The sequence below is a fragment of the Camelina sativa genome, chromosome 19 (assembly GCF_030686135.1).
Source record: "Camelina sativa cultivar CO46 ecotype springtype chromosome 19, ASM3068613v1".
Lineage (NCBI taxonomy): Eukaryota > Viridiplantae > Streptophyta > Magnoliopsida > Brassicales > Brassicaceae > Camelina > Camelina sativa.
In genome coordinates, this window is record NC_141898.1 from 2,375,881 (window position 1) to 2,398,405 (window position 22,525).

The 22,525-nt window shown below is 32.8% G+C and overlaps 3 protein-coding genes, 2 long non-coding RNA genes and 2 pseudogenes across 8 annotated transcripts; 1 reads left to right on the forward strand and 6 right to left on the reverse strand.

Moving 5' to 3' along the window:
• Window positions 1–1,639: 1,639 nt before the first annotated feature.
• Window positions 1,640–2,871, reverse strand: LOC104764262 (agamous-like MADS-box protein AGL80). The gene has a single exon (XM_010487762.2). It carries the CDS (start codon window positions 2,810–2,812, stop codon window positions 1,913–1,915), a length of 900 nt encoding a protein of 299 aa, XP_010486064.1. The 5' UTR covers window positions 2,813–2,871; the 3' UTR covers window positions 1,640–1,912.
• Window positions 2,872–4,101: 1,230 nt separating this feature from the next.
• LOC104764263 (agamous-like MADS-box protein AGL80 pseudogene) lies at window positions 4,102–5,462 on the reverse strand (annotated as a pseudogene). Its single transcript, XR_015590510.1, has one exon. The product of XR_015590510.1 is annotated as an agamous-like MADS-box protein AGL80 pseudogene (transcript).
• A 3,801-nt stretch (window positions 5,463–9,263) lies between these two features.
• On the reverse strand, window positions 9,264–10,540 carry LOC104764264 (agamous-like MADS-box protein AGL80 pseudogene; annotated as a pseudogene). The gene has a single exon (XR_015590586.1). The product of XR_015590586.1 is annotated as an agamous-like MADS-box protein AGL80 pseudogene (transcript).
• Window positions 10,541–11,550: 1,010 nt separating this feature from the next.
• LOC104764266 (anaphase-promoting complex subunit 11) lies at window positions 11,551–13,306 on the forward strand. Its single transcript, XR_002036657.2, has 4 exons — window positions 11,551–11,689; window positions 12,177–12,519; window positions 12,642–12,760; window positions 12,925–13,306. It is a non-coding gene; the product is annotated as an anaphase-promoting complex subunit 11 (long non-coding RNA).
• A 453-nt stretch (window positions 13,307–13,759) lies between these two features.
• On the reverse strand, window positions 13,760–14,553 carry LOC104764265 (hydrophobic protein RCI2A). 2 transcript variants are annotated; one of them, XR_002036656.2, is made up of 3 exons: window positions 14,377–14,553; window positions 14,168–14,273; window positions 13,760–13,928 (listed from the first exon to the last, which is right to left on the reverse strand). It is a non-coding gene; the product is annotated as a hydrophobic protein RCI2A (long non-coding RNA). The 2 variants fall into 2 exon arrangements; XR_763742.3 differs by having other exon boundaries at window positions 13,760–13,934; window positions 14,377–14,552.
• A 1,393-nt stretch (window positions 14,554–15,946) lies between these two features.
• LOC109130715 (hydrophobic protein RCI2B) lies at window positions 15,947–16,960 on the reverse strand. The gene is made up of 3 exons (XM_019240581.2): window positions 16,741–16,960; window positions 16,487–16,613; window positions 15,947–16,084 (listed from the first exon to the last, which is right to left on the reverse strand). Exons 1-2 carry the CDS (start codon window positions 16,819–16,821, stop codon window positions 16,530–16,532), a joined length of 165 nt encoding a protein of 54 aa, XP_019096126.1. The 5' UTR covers window positions 16,822–16,960; the 3' UTR covers window positions 15,947–16,084; window positions 16,487–16,529.
• Window positions 16,961–19,450: 2,490 nt separating this feature from the next.
• Window positions 19,451–22,416, reverse strand: LOC104764267 (uncharacterized). The gene is made up of 2 exons (XM_010487765.3): window positions 22,065–22,416; window positions 19,451–21,638 (listed from the first exon to the last, which is right to left on the reverse strand). Exons 1-2 carry the CDS (start codon window positions 22,107–22,109, stop codon window positions 19,662–19,664), a joined length of 2,022 nt encoding a protein of 673 aa, XP_010486067.1. The 5' UTR covers window positions 22,110–22,416; the 3' UTR covers window positions 19,451–19,661.
• Between the last annotated feature and the right edge of the window lie 109 nt (window positions 22,417–22,525).

The following is a 22,525-nucleotide window of genomic DNA, read 5'->3' on the forward strand; positions in this document are numbered from 1 at the left end:
TCCTCGTAAATTTTGTTTTAAAATCTGCCTATTTATTTAGTAACAAAGCTTTCTGGATTAATCAAAATTAATTCCCTTCGTAAATATTTAATGAAGTGATTTAATGTCACGTTTTTTTCTACCATGATAACAGAAACAAAAAAAAATGGAGTGGATAAGACTTATGGCTTGCGAGCACCAAAATTTACGGTGTGTTTTGTTCGAATTCTCACATAATAGACGACAAATTGAACCAAATCTAATATATACATCAAGTCAGTCATGGTCAAACTGGTTTGAAATTAGAAAACCTATAAACTTTCATATAATAATCAAAGTCCAGACAACATAACCTTGATTAATCCGACCCATCCGAAATAATAATTAATGAGATGATCTCAATTGCAATGGTTCTAGTTAACGAGTGTATGGGTTTTTAATACAGTAATTTCCTAGCAAAAAAAGTTCGATCATTGAACGAGATCCATTCAAAATAAAATAACTAAAAGACAAAGATTTGAAGACAGCTATAGAATCAAACAACTTTATATGATTGATATTATTTGCATGGAGGGGAGGTCCTTGTTTAGTTCCTGCTCTCAGATAATGCAGCAGTTGTTGTACAAAAGGTACATTTACGAGTACTTTTATTCTTCTCTTTATTTCTTTCTTCCTTCGCCTTTGAGCCTTTTCTTGGTTCATATATATACTCTTTACTTTTACTGCCAATTATTACCCCAAAATATTCCCTTTAATTTAAATTTAATGGTTGTAAGTCTAGTGATCTCTTAGTGAGTTAGTGGTGCCTGCATAACTCATGATTTGTGAGTGTGTCAGTCTACAAGATTCGACCACCACGAATAATAAAATAACAATAACTCACAAAACATAGGAAAAAAACAATTAAGACTAACAAGGCCGCTTAATACTTTCTTGACGCAGCTACATTTTGTTGATTAATGCGTATACGTTAAAGAACATTGATACCATCATACCTATCTAATGGTTCGTAATTTTCGAAGAGTGAATAAAATGATGACAAACAAACAAAAAAGGTGGACAATAGTAGCCTCAATTTCGGTTCACGAAAAGAGGAATTCATAGTTAGAATCATGAAAAGGTGATTGGAGTACTACTATATATGCATAATCTTTGGAAGACTCATTAATGGCTAGTACTCATCGGTCTCAAATAATTGACTATTTAGAGAAATGACTACCATCTATCTGCACCCCACATGTAACTCCACTCCCGAATTTGTTCAACCCAAGGATCAAGTTGCACCCCAAAATAACACACAAGGACCACTTGAATAGTTGAATTCATAGAGAAAGTTGATTTTGACAAGTATTTGAAATTCAAATTTCTTTAAAGTATCATTTTTTTTCTTTTCATAAAGAAACCTACTTTCTTTCTTTTTTTTTTCTTTTCTAAAAAAGCAATGCCATTAATTATTTTTGGTTCAACTGTTTATTCTGATTGAGAAAGAGATAGTGAAGCAAGAGATTTTCCTTTGCTTTATTGGTATCAATATGGACCGAACCCTGGTGGGAAGTATAACTTTAAAAGCCATAGCCAACGGCTGAATTTGGTTGTTATACTCTTTATTTATACATTGTATAGTTTTTATATCTCTAATTAGTAAATTATAAAACTGAAGTAATAAAACTATTTTAGATGTTTATTAAAGATTCAGCATTGAAAATACAATAGGATTTTTTTTTTTTTTTTGGTGAAAACAAAATTAAAATTCTAGAAAACATGAAACAAATGGAGTAATAACTGAATACAAAAGTAATGGAGTTATAAATTCTCCAAGAATGGAATAACATAATAACTCTGATTTATTGAAATACGAAGACAATGCATATAATCTAGGGTTGCTGGCCGGTAGTAACAGTTGATGTAATCCATCAAAGGAAAACTCATTTGTTCAGGATAGGTCATCATCTGAGACCAACCATCCTTCTTGTTGATCCTGATTTTGACTCGGATTATCAATTCCATCTTGAGGCACACTTGGACGATATCCATCCTGCTGTTGATCATATTGATTATGACCAAGATGGTTAACATTTGCATTATGATCATAAACACCAACAGCTGGATTTATCACTGGATAGTAATCTTGTTGGTCAGAAGCACCAAAAAGATTGTTATTACCGGAAAAAGCATTAACCTCCTCTGGTATATGGCTTGAAGAGATTATAGGCCTCAAAGGCCATAAATCATTATTTACTTGAAGAGCGTTGGAAACATTGAGAGTTTGAAAGAATTGAGAATTCACTTCAACTGAAGATGTTGGTGCCATGACATTTGTAGCAGCTTCGGATGATTCACCATATTCAACATGGGATTGCCTTAGGATTTTGCTTTTGTGGTGATAAAGCTCTTTAAGATATTGATCAATGTACTTACACAAATCTTCACGGTGTCTGTTAGTCAGCTTAAATCTATCTTCCTTCCCACCAAGAAGCTCGAACATGGCCTCTTTCATCATCCTCTCTGCATTTTCCTTCATCTTTCTCTTGTTATTCCCCATAGCTTTTGATATGTTTTGTTTGATAAAGCCTTCATGGTTCACCATTTTTTTCTCTTGTTCCATATCTGTTAGCATCTCAAACTTCTCCACGACGTTCTTTACTCCCAAGTTCGATGGCCAGACCTCCGGGGTTGAGTTGGATGGACTATAAATCACAGCACATGCTTCGATTCCGCAGAGTACGGAAAGCTCGTGGATCTTTTTCACGAATCCTTTCTTTCTCTTATTGAACGTTGCTCTCCTCATTGAATCATTTTCAATGAAAGATAGGTTTAGCCTCTTTCTCGTCATGATAATGACCACAATTGAAGAAAAAATATATGAATTATGTTTTAGTGATTTTGTATGTTGTGTGTTATTGTTTTAATCAAAAATTCGTTTATATAGAACAAAATGAATTATTATTTTAATTAAATGATGAGTTGTTAAGCTGGCGAATTTAATAAAAAGATATTGCTTTTAATTTTATAAAAATTTCTTAATTACATTTTTTAAGAAAAAATCTTTAGTGTTGCCACTTGGTTAGATACAATAACGAACATTTATTGGTGAGATTTGCTGTTCATACTACAAGATTTATTACCATAAACAAAAATTAAAACCATCACTAATGTTGAATCCACTTGTAAAATTCTGGCTATGAAGAGTAAATGAAAACATCAAAAGTCATCATTTTTTATTTATGAAGATACACTGTCATTAAATTTGGTGAAATTGTTGTCTATATAAATTATAGTCATTTATTATTTTATTTTGAATAACAGCTAATATTACACTCAATCAGATTATTTACCTTTTGGGATATCATGACTAAACATATTTTAGCTGTAAAACGTTATCTTCTCTATCAACTTAATTATTTTTAGATATGATACAAAAAAAATTATCTGGCATTCAACTGGTTTTACAGCTTGTCAAGTATATTAGATAAGATTTTGTTAAAAAGAAAAGTTCCTTTTGTTCTTGGTTGTATCGTTCGAGTAATTCTAAGGTCGAATACATTTTTTGGTGAAATTTTTATCAAGCTCATATTTGAGGCAAAATAAAAAGTAACACTAATCAATTTTAGTGGACACCTAGGTTGCATGGAAATGAAAATGGATACACGTAAGCGAAACGATTTGGAAAACGGAAACAATTATTCTAAAATTAAGAAATAAAAACGTTTTGGAAACATACGTATATATATATATCTGGATATATGTATATATATAATAAAACACCAAACATAAAACCTATCTCTAAAGGAATTTTGAAACAACACAAATTCAAAAACATAAATATTAAATAGTTGAATTAAAACAATAGTATTATTATATATTTATATGTATTATGAATATAAGTTTTCAAATTATTTTATTTATTAAGTATTTAACCTAAAAAAAGTTTCCGACGTATTTCCAAAACAAAAACGGAGTTTCCATCTTGTTTCCAAACAAAGATTTCTAAAAATATATTCAGATATAATGTGTTTTCGTGACTTGTTTCCGTGTTTTTAAGAATTTCTGTTTCTGAAACGTTTCGGAAACAGGAAACGGATTTTTAAAAAGTTTTCATACAACATAGGTGGACACACAATAAAAACGAGAATATCACAAAATCTTTATTAAAAAAATAAAAACGAGGATATCACAAGTCCAATAACACTGAAAAGTGAAAACCCATAGTCATCACAAAATATAATAAAACGATAATAAAAAGAACATTTGAATATATTATTTGGTTTGCTTACTAGAACTTGAAACACACTCAGCCACTCTTTAAGTCTAGTAAGACCACATAGAAAGGAAATACTAACGAAACCATGTATTATTGGTAGGACTTGGATTGGTAACGGGGATCGTGCTGCTTGTAGTAGCGACGGTTAAAACAGTGGACGAATCACCAAGGATCTGTTGATCATGCTGGTGTTGGGGTTGGTGGTTATCATCCATAAATAGAAAACCCCTTTGCTGATCAGCATCTGCATAGTTCAATGGTTCAGGTTGGTGGTGCGTCATCTCCATAAACCATTGATGTTGGTTCTGACTGTAGTTCTGATTTAGGTTTAAATTCAAACTTGGAGGCTGCTCATAGAGTCCAACATGTGGAGATGACGGATAACGAAATTGTTGGTGCTGTTGTTGTTGTGGAAGAGGGTTTAGAAAAGCTGCCAATGATGAAGAACCGGCCTCATTAGTTGTGGTGGTTGGTGGGGTTGTAGACGCCATGATCTCCATTGATCCAGTCCTTTCAAAGATAGTCCTGACCGCACCTGCAGCATTGGAAGACTCGCCGATCTCCATTGATCCAGTTCTTTCAAAGGTAGTCCCGACGGCCGCACCAGCATTGGAAGACTCGCCGATCTCCATCCCAGAGTTCTGTAAAATCTCAGACCTGCGATTAATATCTTTGATATATTGTTCAATCACATAACCTAAATCGTTAAGATCCATGATATTCATATGATACTTTCCCATGTTTCCTAAAAAACACTGGGACATGAGTTCGGCAATCTCTAGCTCCCGATTATATCTTCTTTGTCTCCTGAAATGATCGGACGCTTTCGCTATCCTTTGTCTGAGAAAGGTTTCTTGGTCCACCATCTTCTTTTGTTGGTCCATTTGTGGAAGCGTCCTGAACTCTGAGACTATCCTTTGTACACCGGAATTTGATGGCCACACTTCGGGGTTGGAATCGTACGGACTGTAGATGATGGCACATGCATTGATACCACACAAAGTGGAGAGCTCACTCACTTTCTTCAGCAACCCTTTCTTTCTTTTCTTGAAAGTTGCTTTCCTCGATGCATCGTTGGTAATGAAAGCAAGTTTTACTTTCTTTCTCGTCATTGAAACTTATTCTCTCTTGTTTTTTTTTTTTTTTTTGTGTTTGTGTGTTTTGTTTTGAGTTAGCGGATGAGTGTGGTATACTTATATAGCGAGGAAGAGGTACAAACATGTGTCTCTCCTTCAATATTAGATTACAGCTAGTCATAAATATTATTAGATTACATCTAGTCATAAATATTATTAGATTACATCTAGTCATAAATATTAGATTACAGCTAGTCATGAATATTCTGTGAATATTCCTAAGATTTGTTTTCAAAATTGGGTCAAAGATTTTTTCTCAATACGTATCTGGAATTACTCGTTTTATTGGATACTTTGACTGTGGATTATTGACTTGTAAATTAGAGACGAACGAAAAACATTACAGAGATAAATTATAGTTTTATATTATATAGCTTGTAGGTTAAGAAATTTAAAATGCCTATTGTTTGTGAAATGTCGATATTTATCAATATTTGGAGTGGTGATGACAAATAATATGGAACTAAGTAGTATTACATGCTACAGTACAGATGTGATATTTTTCATTTAAATTAAAAGTTTTTAAATCGATTTAGGATTAAAATTTTAAGTTATATAATGTTAGTATTTTTCCATAAAAATTAGATGAATGTGTACAGATTATTGCACGTATGTAACCTTAACATATCTATTTTGGAATGAAAAATACTTCTCATCCTGTCTCGTCTCGTCTTGTATCATATTGTTAGAAACTTTATGTATCATAACCGCTTTCTTTTAAATAGTTATCCATTAGACAATGTATATTAAAGTTTGGCTAAGAAATTTAGATAAAATATAGTAATTCTCCATTTGAATATTTAATTTATATTTAACAAAAATCATAATTCTCAAAAAACTCTGAAAATATTTTTAAAATATTCAAAATATATGTTTTAAAGTAGTTACTTACATGTTACATAGTCAACATTCTCTTATAGGTCCGTGAAAATTAAAATTTGATTACCCGGTGGACCACAAGTAAATTTAATTGGGTTAATATATTTTAGCATAAATTAATGTGTAAATATGATTTGAAATATAACATGAAATCATTGTGAATTCATAAATGTATTTATATAAAATAGTGTATAAGTATATAATGTTATGGAGTGACTTTTTAAAAAATATTTTTAATTTTTGAATGTCAAGTTTTTTTCTTTTTGAAGTCATAAGCTCATATTTCTTTTTATCTGTCTTTTGTAAATATAATTACGACGATACATCGAAAATAAACAGTTAAAATTTTGAATCCCTAAAAGGCTAAACAGATACAAACATCAAATAACGTTGATTTTTTGGTCAAAGTGGTATAGTTCTATTAATCACTTGTATACGTTAAAAAAAATTTCTTGCACGTTAGAAGGTATAATGATCCACTACAAGAAAACATAGCTGTTTCCGACCATCAAATCCGTCGGGAAACGGTCGAAAAGGGGCATTTCTAACCATTAACTAACGACAGTGAATCGGTCGAAAATCGTCGGTTGCAAATTTATTTGGTTAGAAATCGGTCAGAAATTTCCGACCGAACATTGGTTAGAATTTCGTTGGTTAAAAATCGGTCGGATTTCGGTTAGCTAAATACCGACTAATACCGACAGCATTTCCAACCATATAAATCTGTCGCTAATTTCCTACCGATTACCGACCATTTTTTTCTCGAATCGCTTACCGGTTAGAATATGGTCGTTATTTAAACCGACCATTATATCGGTCGGAAAATTCGTCAAAACTGGTAATGTTTTCTTGTAGTGATACTATATCGTAATTAAAAAGTTTATATCAAATATTATATAATTATCCAGAACTATCATAATTAAAATACTGTTTACCCATTCTTACAACTTAACTTTTTAGTTCATATCATTTGTCCCAATTACACGTTAGATTTCTAATGTATTTTTGTAATATATTATTCTATTTAGATGCTTTGTTTATTTGTATATTATCATTAAATTGTATATGTTTAGAGGTCTCAAAGTGGATACTTAGGTTATCCAAAATTTATGTCAACCTTATTTATAATGAAAATCATTCGAGTATAGTGTTTTCGTTATTTGAATTATCCATTTGTAGCAAATATCTACTATATCTTGTCTTAATAACATAAATAAACTAAACTTTAATCAAAAATTAATTTACATGTTCTTCTATGAAATTAGTCGTATAATCATTTTCTCGATGACATTTAGTGTATATTCTTAATAAAAATATATGATTATCATATATGATGTTTTTATTGTTTTGTCTTAGTTTCAATTCTAAGATTAGATCAAGATGATGGCTTCAAGCTCTTTATTGCGGCTTATATCTAAAATAATTCCACACGTGAAATGTAATCAGACTACTAAAATAAATTATATTTACGACAATTATAGATTACACTTATTTATTATAAAAACTCTTGTATTCTTTTTTTATTTTATTTTTAAAAGCATTCTTGTATTCTTGTCCTCTATCTTTGTGACTATACTTATTTTATTTACGTACCATTCAGACAAATAATTATGATTTTGATAACTATCGGAATTAAGATTATAATCTTGCTCCAAAATTTTTTTTTAACTGTCAAAAACGAAATTAGGAAACAATCATATATGTGTGTAAATTCTTTTAAAGGGCCCATGAACATTCAAATTTGATTATTCAAGTATCCAAATCAATACAAAACTAGGAGATAGTTGTACTTTTCTAAACTTATAATATAATAATAAATATAGATAATATTATATTTCTTTTAAAAACTTATTTTATTTGAGATAGTATTTATTTTTGATATTGTAATTGTTCGGTAAATCTATATATATCTTATTGAATACTATTTATTTTAGAATATTATAGTATTTTAATTTGTTTGATTTATATTACAGTTTTATATTGCATGTTTGTTATATTTGCATCATTATTTTGTGAAATATTTGAAGTAGTAATTATATATTGTAATTATGAGCAAATAAAATTTATTAATTTATCAACCACATAAACTTAAATGATAATTTATTTTTACCAATGCGCCAATGTGAAAAATTAAAACAAACATTTTTCTTCATAGATTAAGTAATATATCTTCGATTTTAAAAATTCAAATCACAACATATACAGGAAAAAAATCTGCATATTTATTAATCATAAGTATTATATGATAATTTAAAACAAATTGTAAATAAAATAAAAGAAATGTGATAGTAGAATCATAATTTAAAATCTTAATAAAATCTTCCAAATCTAATTATTAAAAATAATCATATTGTCTACTTGGATATATAAAATCTTAATTTTAAAATTATAATTGGTTATATATTTTAAAAATAATAATAATTTTTGTCTATAATTAATTAGAGAGAAAATATGTTTTTTTGAACATTAAAAATTATTTAAAAGATTTTATTAGAAAAATTCTGATATAATGTTTATAGTTGGTCAAAGTATTTTATTCTATTAGATTTTTTTTGATTAGATGACTAATAAATTTTAATTAATTATCTTTTTTAAATTAATTAATTAATTTTTATTAAGTATTTTTAGTGGTATTTGAATGTAAATTTTTACACTTTTAAGGTTAGTTTCATATTTGTACTTCTCAATTAATATAGTAGGATATATAAACCGACTTTATCATCTTGGGTAAAGTTTATAATAATCATTTATTAACACAATAGAGGTAAATAAGATGGGTTATACTCGAGAGTGTCTACTGTGACACATATACGCAAAAAGCTTGTCCATTTGTGAGATACATACAAATTCTATCATCTTGAGTAAAGTTTAGAATATCTAAATAGTGTAGCGTTCCAGTAATACTAAGGACGAATAGTTTTTTGGTGAAATTTTTATCAAGCTCATATTTGAGGCAAAATAAAACGAAACACTAATCAAATTTAATGGACACATAATAAAAACGAGAATATCACAAAATCTTTTTATTTTTTAAAGGAGGATATCACAAAATAAGGACCATAACACCGAAAACCCATAATCATCACAAAATATAATAATAATAATAAAACGACCCCATATAAAATTGTTATGCAAGTTTATTACAACCGTAAAGAACATTTGAATATAATTATTGATTTGCTTACTAGGACTTGAAACCCACTCTTAAACTCTGGTAAAACCACATAGAAAGGAATTACTAACGAAACCATGTATTATTGGTAGGACTTGGATTGGTAACGGGGATCGTGCTGCTTGAAGTAACGACGGTAGTTGAAACAGTGGGCGAATCACCAAGGATTTGTTGATCATGCTGGTCTTGGGGTTGGTGGTGATCGTGGTGGTTATCATCCATAAATAGAAAACCCCTTTGCTCATCATCAGCTGCATAATTCAATGGTTCAGGCTGGTGGTGCGTCATCTCCATAAACCATTGATGTTGGTTCTGACTGTAGTTCTGATTTAGGTTTAAATTCAAACTTGGAGGTTGCTCATAGAGTCCAACATGTGGAGATGACGGATAACGAAATTGTTGGTGTTGTTGTTGTTGTTGTTGAAGAGGGTTTAGAAAAGCTGCCAATGGTGAAGAGGAAGAACCCGCCTGATCATTAGGTGTGGTGGTTGGTGGGGTTGTAGACGCCATGATCTCCATTGATCCAGTCCTTTCAAAGGTAGTCCCGACCGCACCAGCAGCGTTGGAAGACTCGCCGATCTCCATGCCAGAGTTCTGTAAAATCTCAAACATGCGATTAATATCTTTGAGATATTGTTCAATCAAAAAACCTAAATCATTAAGATCCATGATATTCATATGAAACATTCCCATGTTTCCTATCAAACACTGGAACATGACTTCGGTCATCTCTAGCTCCCGGTTATCTTTTCTTTGTCTCCTCAAATGATCGGACGCTTTCGCAATCCTTTGTCTGAGAAAGGTTTCTTGGTCCACCATCTTCTTTTGTTGGTCCATTTCTGGAAGCGTCCTGAACTCTGAGACTATCCTTTGTACTCCGGAATTTGATGGCCACACTTCGGGGTTGGAATCGTAGGGACTGTAGATGATGGCACATGCACTGATACCACACAAAGTGGAGAGCTCATTCACTTTCTTCATCAACCCTTTCTTTCTTTTCTTGAAAGTTGCTTTCCTCGATGAATCGTTGGTAATGAAAGCAAGTTTTACTTTCTTTCTCGTCATTAAAACTTATTCTCTTTTTGTTTTTTTCTTTTTGTGTGTGTTTGTTTTGTTTTGAGTTAGTGGAGGAGTGTAGGTTATATATTTATATAGTCATAAAAAATTTAAATGCAGCGAATAAAGCTGTATTTTAGACTTTGCAAACGTATTCTCGTATAAAAATAAATATTTTGTGAATATTTGTGATAAATTCCTATGATTTGTTTTCGTAATTGGGTCAAATATTCTTTCTCAATACGTATCTGGAATTACTTGTTTTATTCGATACTTTGACTGTGAATTATTGACTTGTAAATTAACGACAACGAAAACATTACAGAGATAAATATAGCTTGTTAGGTTAAGAAATTTAAAATGCCTATTGTTTGTGAAATGTAGATATTTAACAATATTTGGAGTGGTGATGCATGACAAATAATAGGGAATTCGACTAATTACGTCAAAAGGTCGTCAATAACCTGCATATAGTGAATGCGACTTGTAAAATTATAAAACAATAATGTATTAATGTTTCAACCGGAGGCAACTATTGTATATTTATTTTTATTTTTATGATGTATCTATGTAGATATACATGATACATGCGTATTTGATAGATTATTAGCATTTTTAAATTTGATGATGTGTAAATCTTATCAAACACTTCTTTTAGACACTACCATTTTATTTTCTTCTAAATATATGTGTATCTCTATGTAGGCATGCATATACAGACTATTATTATATACATGCATGTATGACGTCATACATTACGTTTTGTAACTTAAGATATTCATTGGATTATTGACAAGTTGTAAAATCTTTTCAAGATATATTTCCTTTTCCTTTTCATTTGGACTAACATTTGAAGAATATTCATGTGTTTTAAAATAAAGCCCTACTACTCGATTCTGTTTTTTGAAAAATAAGATTATTTCTAGATTTAAGAAAAATAATATTTAAAAGCCTCTTCAGATTTGGGCTACTAATCTAAAAACAAATTTAAGCCCAATTTGTTTCGGCCCACATAATCAGTGGAACACGTCGTCGTCGACTCTTTTTCCTTATAGTCGTTACGTCTTGCTCTTCCCAAGTCCGATCCTCGTCATTGCCACAGCGATACTTGTTTCCCGGTGAAGGATTTTACTATTTCGATTGCATCGTTTGGTTAGAACATCAACCTTCACGATTTGGTCGGAGAAATTTTCAGACTTCTGAAAGGTAATGTGTTCGGACTTTGTATTTTTGGTTCCGGTTTGAGAAAATTGGCAATTTATTAGCGTAATTACGTTTCTTGGCACTTGATTATTCTCCGTTTCACACTGATGTATCGTTCTTCCTTGTTAGTCCGATGGGTTTAGTTTGGTCTCTCGTTTCTACTTCGATTAGTTTGAGTTTGTGGAATTCACTGATCTAAATTTGATTTTTTTGCATACCAGTTGTTCGATAAAATGCCTCACAGAAAGAATATTCAATTCATATATTTCATATTTTTCTCTTATGGTTTCAGTGATTTTTTTAATGATCTCAATGCTTAACTTTGCGAGTAAATCGTGTATTAGTGTGTTGCACATTAAGACTTATACCTTCAGTTTTTCTTGTCTTTTGTAAGATTTGCCTTCTGAGTGTGTTAATTTTTACGGTCTGTAAACCATCTCTAGGTTATAGCAGGGTTTATGAAACTGATTGAAGATTTTTGTTTATACAGGAGGAAGCCATGAAAGTCAAAATCTTGCGTATCCTTTTTTGCTTTGATCTTTTTTTAGCTCTCTGTTGGAAAGTTTAGTTTAGGCTGCGTTAGGTTGCAGGTTAAGTGATGATAGAGTCACCCCAGGACTTTTGATAGTGATCATCTAATATAGTAGACTGATGATCCTTACTTAATGAGGATCCCTGGACCCTTGTGATCTGCGTAGCTGATGTTTATAAACTAGACTAAGTTTGTTCAAACTGCCTGCATTGTTGGATTTGTTGCACAAGTTAAAGAAGAAATCGAAATTGTTGCACTTGACTTTCTATGCTACTTCTGTCCTGCATACCATAAAAACAGAGTAAGTTCCTTGTCCCTTTACCTTGTGCATTATTCTCTTATACAACAACCTCAGCTCCAACATATGAGCTCTTACAATGCTGAGTTGCTTGTCTTTAACTAATTTGGTTCTCCTGTGAATAGATGGCATGCAGTTGCTTCATGGACATGGGATGCACAAGACGAAACATGTGGGATATGTCGGATGGCTTTTGATGGTTGTTGTCCTGATTGCAAACTTCCTGGAGATGATTGCCCTCTAAGTAAAGTTCTCTGCTTTCATGTCTTCACTTTTATAGTTGTTGCTTCGAACACACACTCCCTTTCTCATGCTTACCGAGAACATTGCTAAGCTTGTTTATTTTACTTATGGTAATAAAAAACAATACTGCATGTCTTAGACCTTATTGTTTTGGTGTTAGGGCAGTTTGGGGAGCTTGCAACCACGCATTTCATCTTCACTGTATATTGAAATGGGTGAATTCGCAGACGAGTCAAGCTCATTGCCCAATGTGCCGAAGAGAATGGCAGTTCAAAGAGTAAGCAAATTATAAGGAGGATTATAGTCTCAAGCTCTCATCATGGTGGATGCTTTGGAATGATCTCTTGAATCTGTATTTTGGTGTTTGAGTTTTAATCGTTGCACAAAGGCAAGAGAGATTTGGGATTATTTTTGGAGCTTGGGGTTAGTTTGATTGATTGGAACATTCATAGATGAAGCAACTTGGTGTAAGCTTCATCTCTAATCTCTATGATGTTTGTTTGTGTTAGTTAGTTATTTTGTGTCATATCGCATTTGAATTTGTTAATATTTTGCTTGATTTTTATTTTTCATTAGTTTATTGAAACGGAAAACATTGATGATGAATCGACCGGCGGCGATGAGTCGGTTATCCTCGGTTTGGTTTCTTTTCAGACTCACCACACATATGATTAATTTAGTTGTGTATACTCTATTGAATTAATTTGATTATATTTGAATAAGATATAGAATGACCCGACATATCAAAATAGAGTTATATAAGTTTTTTTTCTTCTGTATATGTGATAACAACCGGTGGGTGAATGAATGTGTAGTGTTTCTCGTGGATATCGCTAATGGTGCCAAGGAATGGGGCCAATTTATTGGTGACGGAATGATGCGTGTGACCATGTATTTCTATAACGTAGTTTTTTTAGTGGTGGTCCAAATGCAACACAATTTTCCCAATCTTTCTTTTTTTTTAATCACAAAAAAAAAGGAAACTCGAATTAGCAAATTCTTCACAACAAACCTACGATCTCATGTTTTATAATATTAAATTCAACACAACATTATATAACGATGCAAACACAACAACACTGACTTAGTTAAAACATAAAAACTCTGATGAAAGAAAGAAACGATGAATCATCAGTCATAACAAAGAGTCGGAGAACATGACGAAACAGCTGTTCCTACACAACAATAACGACAAAAGTAAAGTTAAAAGATTGGTCAGAAAATTCTCATAATCTTATCTTAACAGTACACATTTTATCTATCTTTTACTCTCTTTTGGTGTCAGACCAATATCTTATTTAATTTAGAATAATAATACTCCTAATAAAGCAAAACTATATCAAACGGTGACTCTTTTAAAATGATCAAAGATTAGAGAGATCAGTAGAGAGAGAGAGATAGAGCTTACAAGGAGAGGGATGGTTGGTAAATCATTTGGTGAGGACATAAATAGCGTATATGATCCCAGGAATATATCCAAGCAGCGTCAAAACCAAACATATCCAAAACTCAACCTGCAACCAAAAATATTAGTATAAGATTAATTTATTAATTATTAATTAAATTAAAAACTCAGTCCAAAATTATACTAAGAAGAAAGAAAGATAAGATAATTACCCCGCAACCAAATCTGAGAAAGACTCCAAGAGGAGGCAAGAGGACAGCGATAATAATATCAACAAAAGTAGCTGTACTCATTTTTTTGAAGTTCTTTCAAGATTCTGAGATTATATTATTAAAAAGCTTCAAAGTGTGTTTTCTTCTTCTTCTTTACTCTCTCCTTCAATGTATATCTCTCACATTTATATATATAGGACTTAACTTTTTCGACCAAAAAAAAAGGACTTAACTTTTTAGATATTTTTGAGCCACGTAATGCTTACCTTTTAAAAAAATATATATATTTTCCCTTATTGTTTATTTGTTTATCTTTATCTTCAAGCTAACTAATAATAAGGAATTTGTTTTTCTTTTTCTTTTGACTATATAAACAAGGCAATATGGATATTTTTTGGGGGCACACTTGGCATTTTGGAAGATATGTTCCTAATCGTTCCGGCCTTCCGGAATTAGCTACCATTTCCATTGCGTGTTGAAAGAGTGTATGGAACAATAGCATTTTTAAATTATTATTGTTACGTTGCTATGTTTGCCTTAGCCCTATCAGTCTTTCTTTGCGCGTCACGGTCAGGACTCGTGTTATACCGACGAGAACACATGTATCAACAATGTGATCTAAGAGTCAACTTCTTATTATATACATCAAAAAACCCCAGTTACGTGAGTTTTTTGTAACCGACTATAATATATTAGAAAATTAAAAGTTAAAACTCTTAACATTAGTCGATAACTTACATATGTTTTGTTTGGATAATAACAAGTCAAGACTGATCATCTAGACCAAAATCCGTCCGATCCAATTCATCTCCGGGTGAATCTTAGTTAGCTGATATGTGGCTCACTAACCGAATTTCTTTTAGTGGATATAAAGCGTAACATATGTCGACCGACTAAACAAAACGAAGAAAAAAAAAAATCTGAATCCGAAGAACGATTAAATTGTCAGTGACACCATACCAGATCTTTTACCATGCAACCTATATCACATATGTTGTTTGTTGCATTTTTTTTAATGAATACATATAAACCAAATTTATACCTGCAGTTAATATATATTTTGTTACAAACAAAGTACAGATGTTGTCACACCATCGTCATATTGACATAATATTTAGTAACATGCTACTACATATATTACTTCTAATATTATTATTCATTCAATTTTTTCTATGTTTTTTTTTCTCGAGGTTTTATAAGGCTAAGCATAAACACTCGTTATTTTATTTTCAACTTTTTTCATTGCACTAGTATTTTTCAAAATTCAAAAGATCTATTAAGTGTATAAACGATGCTACTGGAGTACTGGTTCATGTCAACTATTAGATGACAAAAACGTGTATATCAAAATTTGGTTACGAACAACCGGTGGGGATGATTCTGTTGTATTTCTCATGGACCACGTGAGTTTTAACTTACGGTGCAAATTTGTTGGTGATGAGATGAGAGACATGTGACCATACGTATATGGTTTTATATAAAGTTGGGTTTTAAATTTTGAATGGTGGTCCTAAATCCAAAACTGCCCATTGTAACGTTTTATCTGATTATAATAAACAAGTTCCTCGTATAAACCAACGATTTCTTCTTCATATCAGCAGAAATTATACAATAATACAAATACAACAACAATAATTAATTTACTCATAACATAAAATAATTGAAGAATCAGTCCCAAATAGAGAACAAGACGAAACAGCTGTTCCACCTACACACAATAACAACAAATGCAAAGTTAAACTTTGGTCAGAAAAATTCCTTGTACTAATAAAAAATGTAGAAATTGAAAGGAAGATAAAAAAAAATTCACAATGTTACTTCAACTACGTTTTCTAATCGATCCTAGCACATATTATTCGATAGTTTCGGAAGATGTTACAAAGTGACTAGTTATATCAGTATCTAACTAACTTATTATCAGGGTGAGGTTAGTCTTCGTAGGTTAGAAATTGGTTCACCTAACATATATACACAAAATTTATTTCTGTAAAACATATATAACTCAACTAAATCAAAGATATTTCTTCTTAAGAACACTTGTTCTATGGCCATCACAAGTACGCATCTATGTTATTATATCAACATGTATTGAGGGAGAGAGAACGCTTACAAGGAAACAGAGGGAAAGAACAGAGGAGAGAGATCAAATCTCTCTACTTGGTGATGATGTAAAGAGCGTAAAGGATCCCGGGAAGATAACCAAACAGCGTCAAAATCAAACAAATCCAAAACTCAACCTGCAAGAAGCAAAATAAATTGTCAAAATTTGAAAGTATTCGTGTGATTGTAAGTTTTAAAAACCACTCTTTCTAATGAAAATAAATAGTAAAATTGAAGATAAAAATCTAACGAAAGTATGCGTACCTTGCAACCAAATTTGAGAAAGACACCGAGAGGAGGCAAGAGGATAGCCAGAAGAATCTCTACGAAAGTGGCTGTAGTCATCTTCAAGCTCTTGAAATTGATAAGAAAACTTTGATGGTTTATCTCTTATGAGTTTTGATGATGTTGGACTCTTTACTCTCTCTCCCCTGATATGTCTGCCTATATATAATAGGACGCGAGTACTTGAGACGTATTTTTTTATTCTGTGATACCTTATTCTGTGATTTTCCCCTTTCTATAGGGTAATAGTTTTTTTTATTTATGATTTAAGAAAACCTTGATGATTAATTAATTTTAGATATTTGGCCTTTTTATCTTTGGCGATATGAGGTATCAGGTATGTATGTGAAACTTAATTACTTAAAACAAAGATTGACTAAATAACAATTTCATACATTGAACTAGTTCTAAAATTTTATATATATCCTCAAGTTTTTTTTGTTTCACTCTATCTTCAATCAAACCAAAATTCGTAAAGAACACACAATAGCATAATTATTAATATTTAAATTAAGATTCCTAAAATATGAAGAATCAGTCATATAAACTGTATACTTGATATTTACTGTGTAATTCCTCAGATTTATTAATTCTGTACCCAAAAAAAAACAAATAATATGTAAATTTAAAGAAAAAACAGGCATTCAAATTAAGATGATATGGAACCAAATAAAAGGACCAACGGTATATAGATGGCGTGCACGAAAAGATAACAAATTTAATAAGCGTGTTCGACTACATACTTTATAATGGTAGATAATAATAAACTTTTAAAGACCAAAACAATGTTTGTTCTTGCTGGCAAAAAAAAAAAAAAATGTTTGTTGAAAGTAGTTGAAATATGGTAATTCAAATTTGGTTTAGGTTTAGAGATTTGAGTAAAATTCACTTGTCAGTTGTCAGAACTCAGAAGGGTACACGTAGCAGAACACATTATCTGTATTCTGTATCACTGTATGTAAGCCCTAATACTATTCCTCAAAACCAATACTGTTGTCGGAACACGAATGTGGGCCGGGACAATCTCCGCCGTGGAGGTCGGCGACAGGTATGGAAAGTCTCACACCTTCTACTAACAGGCTTATGACACGTGGTCCACTTACATGCCTTCAGGTCTGTCAACGCATAACCCGGCCGTCATCTCACGTGTCAAACCCATGCTCCATAACTCCATAGAACATGGCCATGGACTTTAATACTTTATGCTTAATTGCTTTACACTCTTTTGGTCTGATCATTCCTCAGTTTGTATTCATTGTATGGTATCAATATATATGTAAATACAATTTATAAGGCTGGATATAAACATAATATTTAGATGCAATGTAGATCTGCATATTGTAGTTTGAATTTAAACTCATATAGGTCGGTCTGCGTTACAATAACCGACATTTTAATTGGACTCCTTTAATATCACTAACAATACAAAATACAATTTTTTTTTTGACCGCGCAATACAAAATACAATTAGCAAACATTAATTGCACAATTCTTATGGTTTACTTTATAATGTAGCCCAATCATTAGGTAGCTTATATTTGCGTTAAAAAATTTGTAATTAACTGAACTTCGAATTTGTTTTGTTTTCATCTGGACTTCCGTTTGTTTTTTTTTTCTAGTGAAAGCAAGTGTTAAGTGACCAATATTATATAATTGTATGGATGACAACAAAGCTTAGCTGTCAAGAAGAATAATCTTTGGAGCAAAGCAAGAAAGTTGTAATTTAGAAAGATGGTTAAAGTGTGTTAGTGTGAAATGTGAATCATATACTACTCTGGCTTCGTCTGTCAGCATAAATTGCATATGTTCTTTCTTCCTAAAGTTGCTTTCGTGACACCCGGCACTCGATGATAAAAATGACCACTACTAGTTTAATATACTCATTTCTTTATGTAGTAAGTTAAAATATACTCTGGCCGACACCAACGCATAAACCGTGGCACTGAATTGACACCACACAATATTAACAGATATGATGTCCTAATCAAAGTTGTCTTTGTATATATGATGTCCTAATCAGAGTTGTAATGCCCTTTTTGATTTGTTACGAAATAAGTGATAAATGGTAATGTCTTGATTTAAATTAAACCATTTGTTCTTATCCTTTTGAGACGTTGGTCGATTCTTCTATGCAAACTTGACTTTAATATCTCGAAATTTCAAGTCCCTTTTTTTTTTCTTTGTTTTGGCGTTCAAATTCGCTTGGTACTCAAATATTGTTGACTTAAAAAATCATGGAAAAAAAAAAAAAAAAAAAAAAAAAAAAAAAAAACCTCTTCCGACATTGGTTTTGTATCCACTATTAAAAGTTGTGATTAGTTCTGAGCCCATTACGGGCCCAGATATTAAAGGATCGCTGAAACGGGGTTATTGTTTATATCTTCTGGACGATAGTAACGGAACGTGAAATTGACATGAACCAGATTCTTGATTTTCCCTCCAAAAAAAAGAAGCATCTTCTTCTTCACTCACTCACTCACGCCAGTTCGACCGCCGTCGACGTCAATTCCCGCCGCCGTATCACTTAAAAGCGTTGGATCGGCAGGTCTGTCTTTCGTGGGTAACGATTTGATTTGGTAAATTTGTGGGTAGATGCATTATGCAGAGAAGGGGTTCGATGAAATGCCGCAGAGAAAAATACAAACTTTTTGTTTCTGAGATTTCATGATGAATAATAATCTTGAAGAAATTTCTCAACACACATCCATAAAACAAAGGCAAATCTTTGTATGTTTACAGATATAAGTTATATAAACCACACAAAGCCATACAAAAAAAACAAAGAAAAAAGAATGTTCTTCTCTCCCCCCCCCCCCCCCCAAAGACGAAGCAAAACCAGCAAATTTAATAAAAGTACCTGAAAAATTTTAAGGAACCCAACTCATGAATCTTTTTTTTAATCACTTGACTTTGATTTCTTCTTTAGCTTCTTCAGTTGTGATAGTCTTAGAGCTTGGAGATTTTCCAATGATTGCTTTCTTTGCTTTGACAAGTGATTGCTTCACCTTTGATATAATGCTGTTTGAATGTTTTTGCTTCACAGGAACTTCTTTGGCTGTCACTTCTGGTTGCTGTTTCGGCTCTTCGCTCTCTTTGACAACAGGTGGTTCTGTTTCTACAACCTCTGCTACCTTTTCTGTGATTGTTTCCTCTTGTTTGGTTGCTGCAGTTTCCTTCTCTCCTGATTCTGCATCAGTTTCTTTCAAAGTCTCTTCGCTTTTGACAACTGCAGCAGGTGATTCAGGGTCTTTGGTGATGTTCTCACCTTCTGTAGCTTGTTTTGTGACGACATCTTTGGCTTCACTTACAGTCTCTTGTTCATCTTTTGATGGTTCTTCCACTACATGCTTCTCTTCAGTAATGGCCTTCTCAGTGACATCAGCTGGATAGGAAACGTCTCTTTCAGTCTCCGTTTTCGGGGTTGTGTCTGGATCCTGGTTTGTGGGTATGACTGTCTCAGGGCACAAAGCAGAACCAGATTCAGAAGGTTTTTCATCCTTTGATGGTTCATCTACTACATGCTTTTCTTCAGTTATGGCCTTCTCAATGACATCAGTAGGAGCAGAAGCGTCTCCTTCAGTCTCCTCTTTGGAGTTTGTGTCTGATACTTCGTTTGATGGTACGACTTTCTCAGGGACTAAAGCAGAACCAGAAGCTGTTGCATCCTTTGATGGTTTATCAACTGCATGCTTCTCTTCAGTAATGGCCTTCTCAGGAGAAGAAGCGCCTCCATCAATCTCTTCTTCCGGGGTTGTGTCTGATTCTTGGTTTGACGGTACAACTTTCTCAGGGCACAAAGCAGCACCAGGTTCAGAAATGTTTTCATCCACCACATGTTTCTCTTCTGTAATGGCCTTCTCAATGACGTCAACAGGAGAAGAAGCATCTCCTTCAGTCTCATTTTTAGGGACAGTGTCTGATTCTTGGTTTGTCGCCAATACAATTTCTTCAGGGCACAAAGCAGCACCAGATTCAGAATTTTTTTCATCTTTTGATGGTTCATCCACTACATGCTTCTCTTCTGAAACGGCCTTCTCAATGAGATCAGCAAGAGAAGTAGCGTCTCCTTTAATATCCTTTTTAAGATCAGTGTCTGATTCCTGATTTGTTGATACAATTTCCTCAGGACACAAAGCAGAACCAGATTCAGATATCTTTTCATCCTTGGAGTTGATACCAGAGTCTTTGGCCTCAACATTTATATCCTCCAGCTTTCCCTCAGTCTCAACCTTAGCTTGTTCTGTTGTTTCAGGAGTTTCCTCTGCCTTTACTACTTCAACATCTGGTGCTAATTCCTTTACTTTCTCAGGCTGAGTCTCAACTTTTTCCGAAGCCTCTGGCTCTGTCTCGACTTCAAGAGCCTCCACACCTTTGATTTTTTCTTCTGCCGTCTCTGCAGATACATCTCTAACAGATTGAACATCAACTGGCTCCACCAGTTTGCCTCCAGCTTCATCTGCTGATTCAGGTACATCAACAATCTTCGTCTCCTCCGTATTGTTCTCTACAACAACATTCTCCACGGTTGGCTTCTCTTCTGCTTTCTTCGCATCATTAGCTTCAACATTAACTTCTGCAACACCCTCTTTCACAAGGGTTGGTTCCTTAAGTTCAACTTCTTCAGCTCCCCTCTCACCATTTGCATGTTTCTCTGACTCTGGAGATTCCTCTGCTTTCACAACTACTCCAACTTCTTCCACCACTGCAGGAGATTCTTTCTCTGGTTCACCCGCAGGAGTTTGATCAATCTCTTCTTCTTTAATAACCTCTGTGTTTGAATCCAATGCCGGTTTATCATTCACCACATTCGCACAATCCGACGACCCAATCTCTTTCTCCATCAACTTAGCTTCCTCGTTCACCTTGTTCTCTAATGGCTGCATCAGGTAAAAGTAAAAGTCTCTTATAAGTCTCTATAAGACTATAACACAAACCTTTGATCTTAAATAGAAAATTATTGCTTCATTTATTTCTGTAACTTTTTCTAGAAAAATATGGATGAAGATGGTTCCTTTCAACAACCATGAGCATAATCTAGAACTTTTAGAATGTTCAACTTTTTTTTTTTTCCTTCTAATAATTGCTCCAGCAAAACAAGATTGTGTGTAAAAACATACATGTATATTCGACTCTGCCTCATTGAGAACATATAGATCTTACGAGAATCAAAACATGATGAAGAAATAAACTTATCAACCTCAAAAGCAACACGCATATAGGTACATGTACGTACATACAGACATGAGCATAAGCATATATAACAAGAGTCTCAGGAACAGAGGGATGCTTCTGAGTTAGTTTACCTTTTCAGGAGTAGTTGCAGTTGGAGTGTGAGAATCAGAAGCCATGGAAGAAGATGCAGACGGCAGGTGAAGAAAGAAAAAAAGTAATGGACAGGGTTCAACTTCAGAAAATTCAGATTAATATTTCAGAGTTGTTGAAGAAGTTAGTGTTTGAAAGCAAATGATAGGTGAAAAAAAAAACCACTCACACATATACACACACAAAGTGGGGAACACTAGATAGCTGTTACTCACACACCCCAGGAAAACAGGGTGTCAAGTTGTCAACACACTCTGTATATTCTTACTCTTTTCACTTTCTCTATCCCTTTACTATTTTATTTGTATTCTTATCCATTATCTGCTTTTGTTCGACACTTTATGTTATGATATACTATTAGTTAGGCTGATTTTTTTGGGACCAATCTTGACATGTCTAATTATATTTAGATCAACTACTTGCATTAACAAAAGAAAGAGCC

What these genes read in the sequence shown, in the direction of transcription:
- LOC104764262 (XM_010487762.2), bottom strand. Translation starts at nt 2,812, where the DNA reads ATGACGAGAAAGAGGCTAAACCTATCTTTCATTGAAAATGATTCAATG.
- LOC109130715 (XM_019240581.2), bottom strand. Translation starts at nt 16,821, where the DNA reads ATGACTACAGCCACTTTCGTAGAGATTCTTCTGGCTATCCTCTTGCCT. An exon ending in TTCTCAAATTTGGTTGCAAG is followed by an intron (nt 16,614 to 16,740) that starts GTACGCATACTT and finishes TGCTTCTTGCAG; the next exon opens with GTTGAGTTTTGGATTTGTTT.
- LOC104764267 (XM_010487765.3), bottom strand. Translation starts at nt 22,109, where the DNA reads ATGGCTTCTGATTCTCACACTCCAACTGCAACTACTCCTGAAAAG. An exon ending in CTGCAACTACTCCTGAAAAG is followed by an intron (nt 21,639 to 22,064) that starts GTAAACTAACTC and finishes TACCTGATGCAG; the next exon opens with CCATTAGAGAACAAGGTGAA.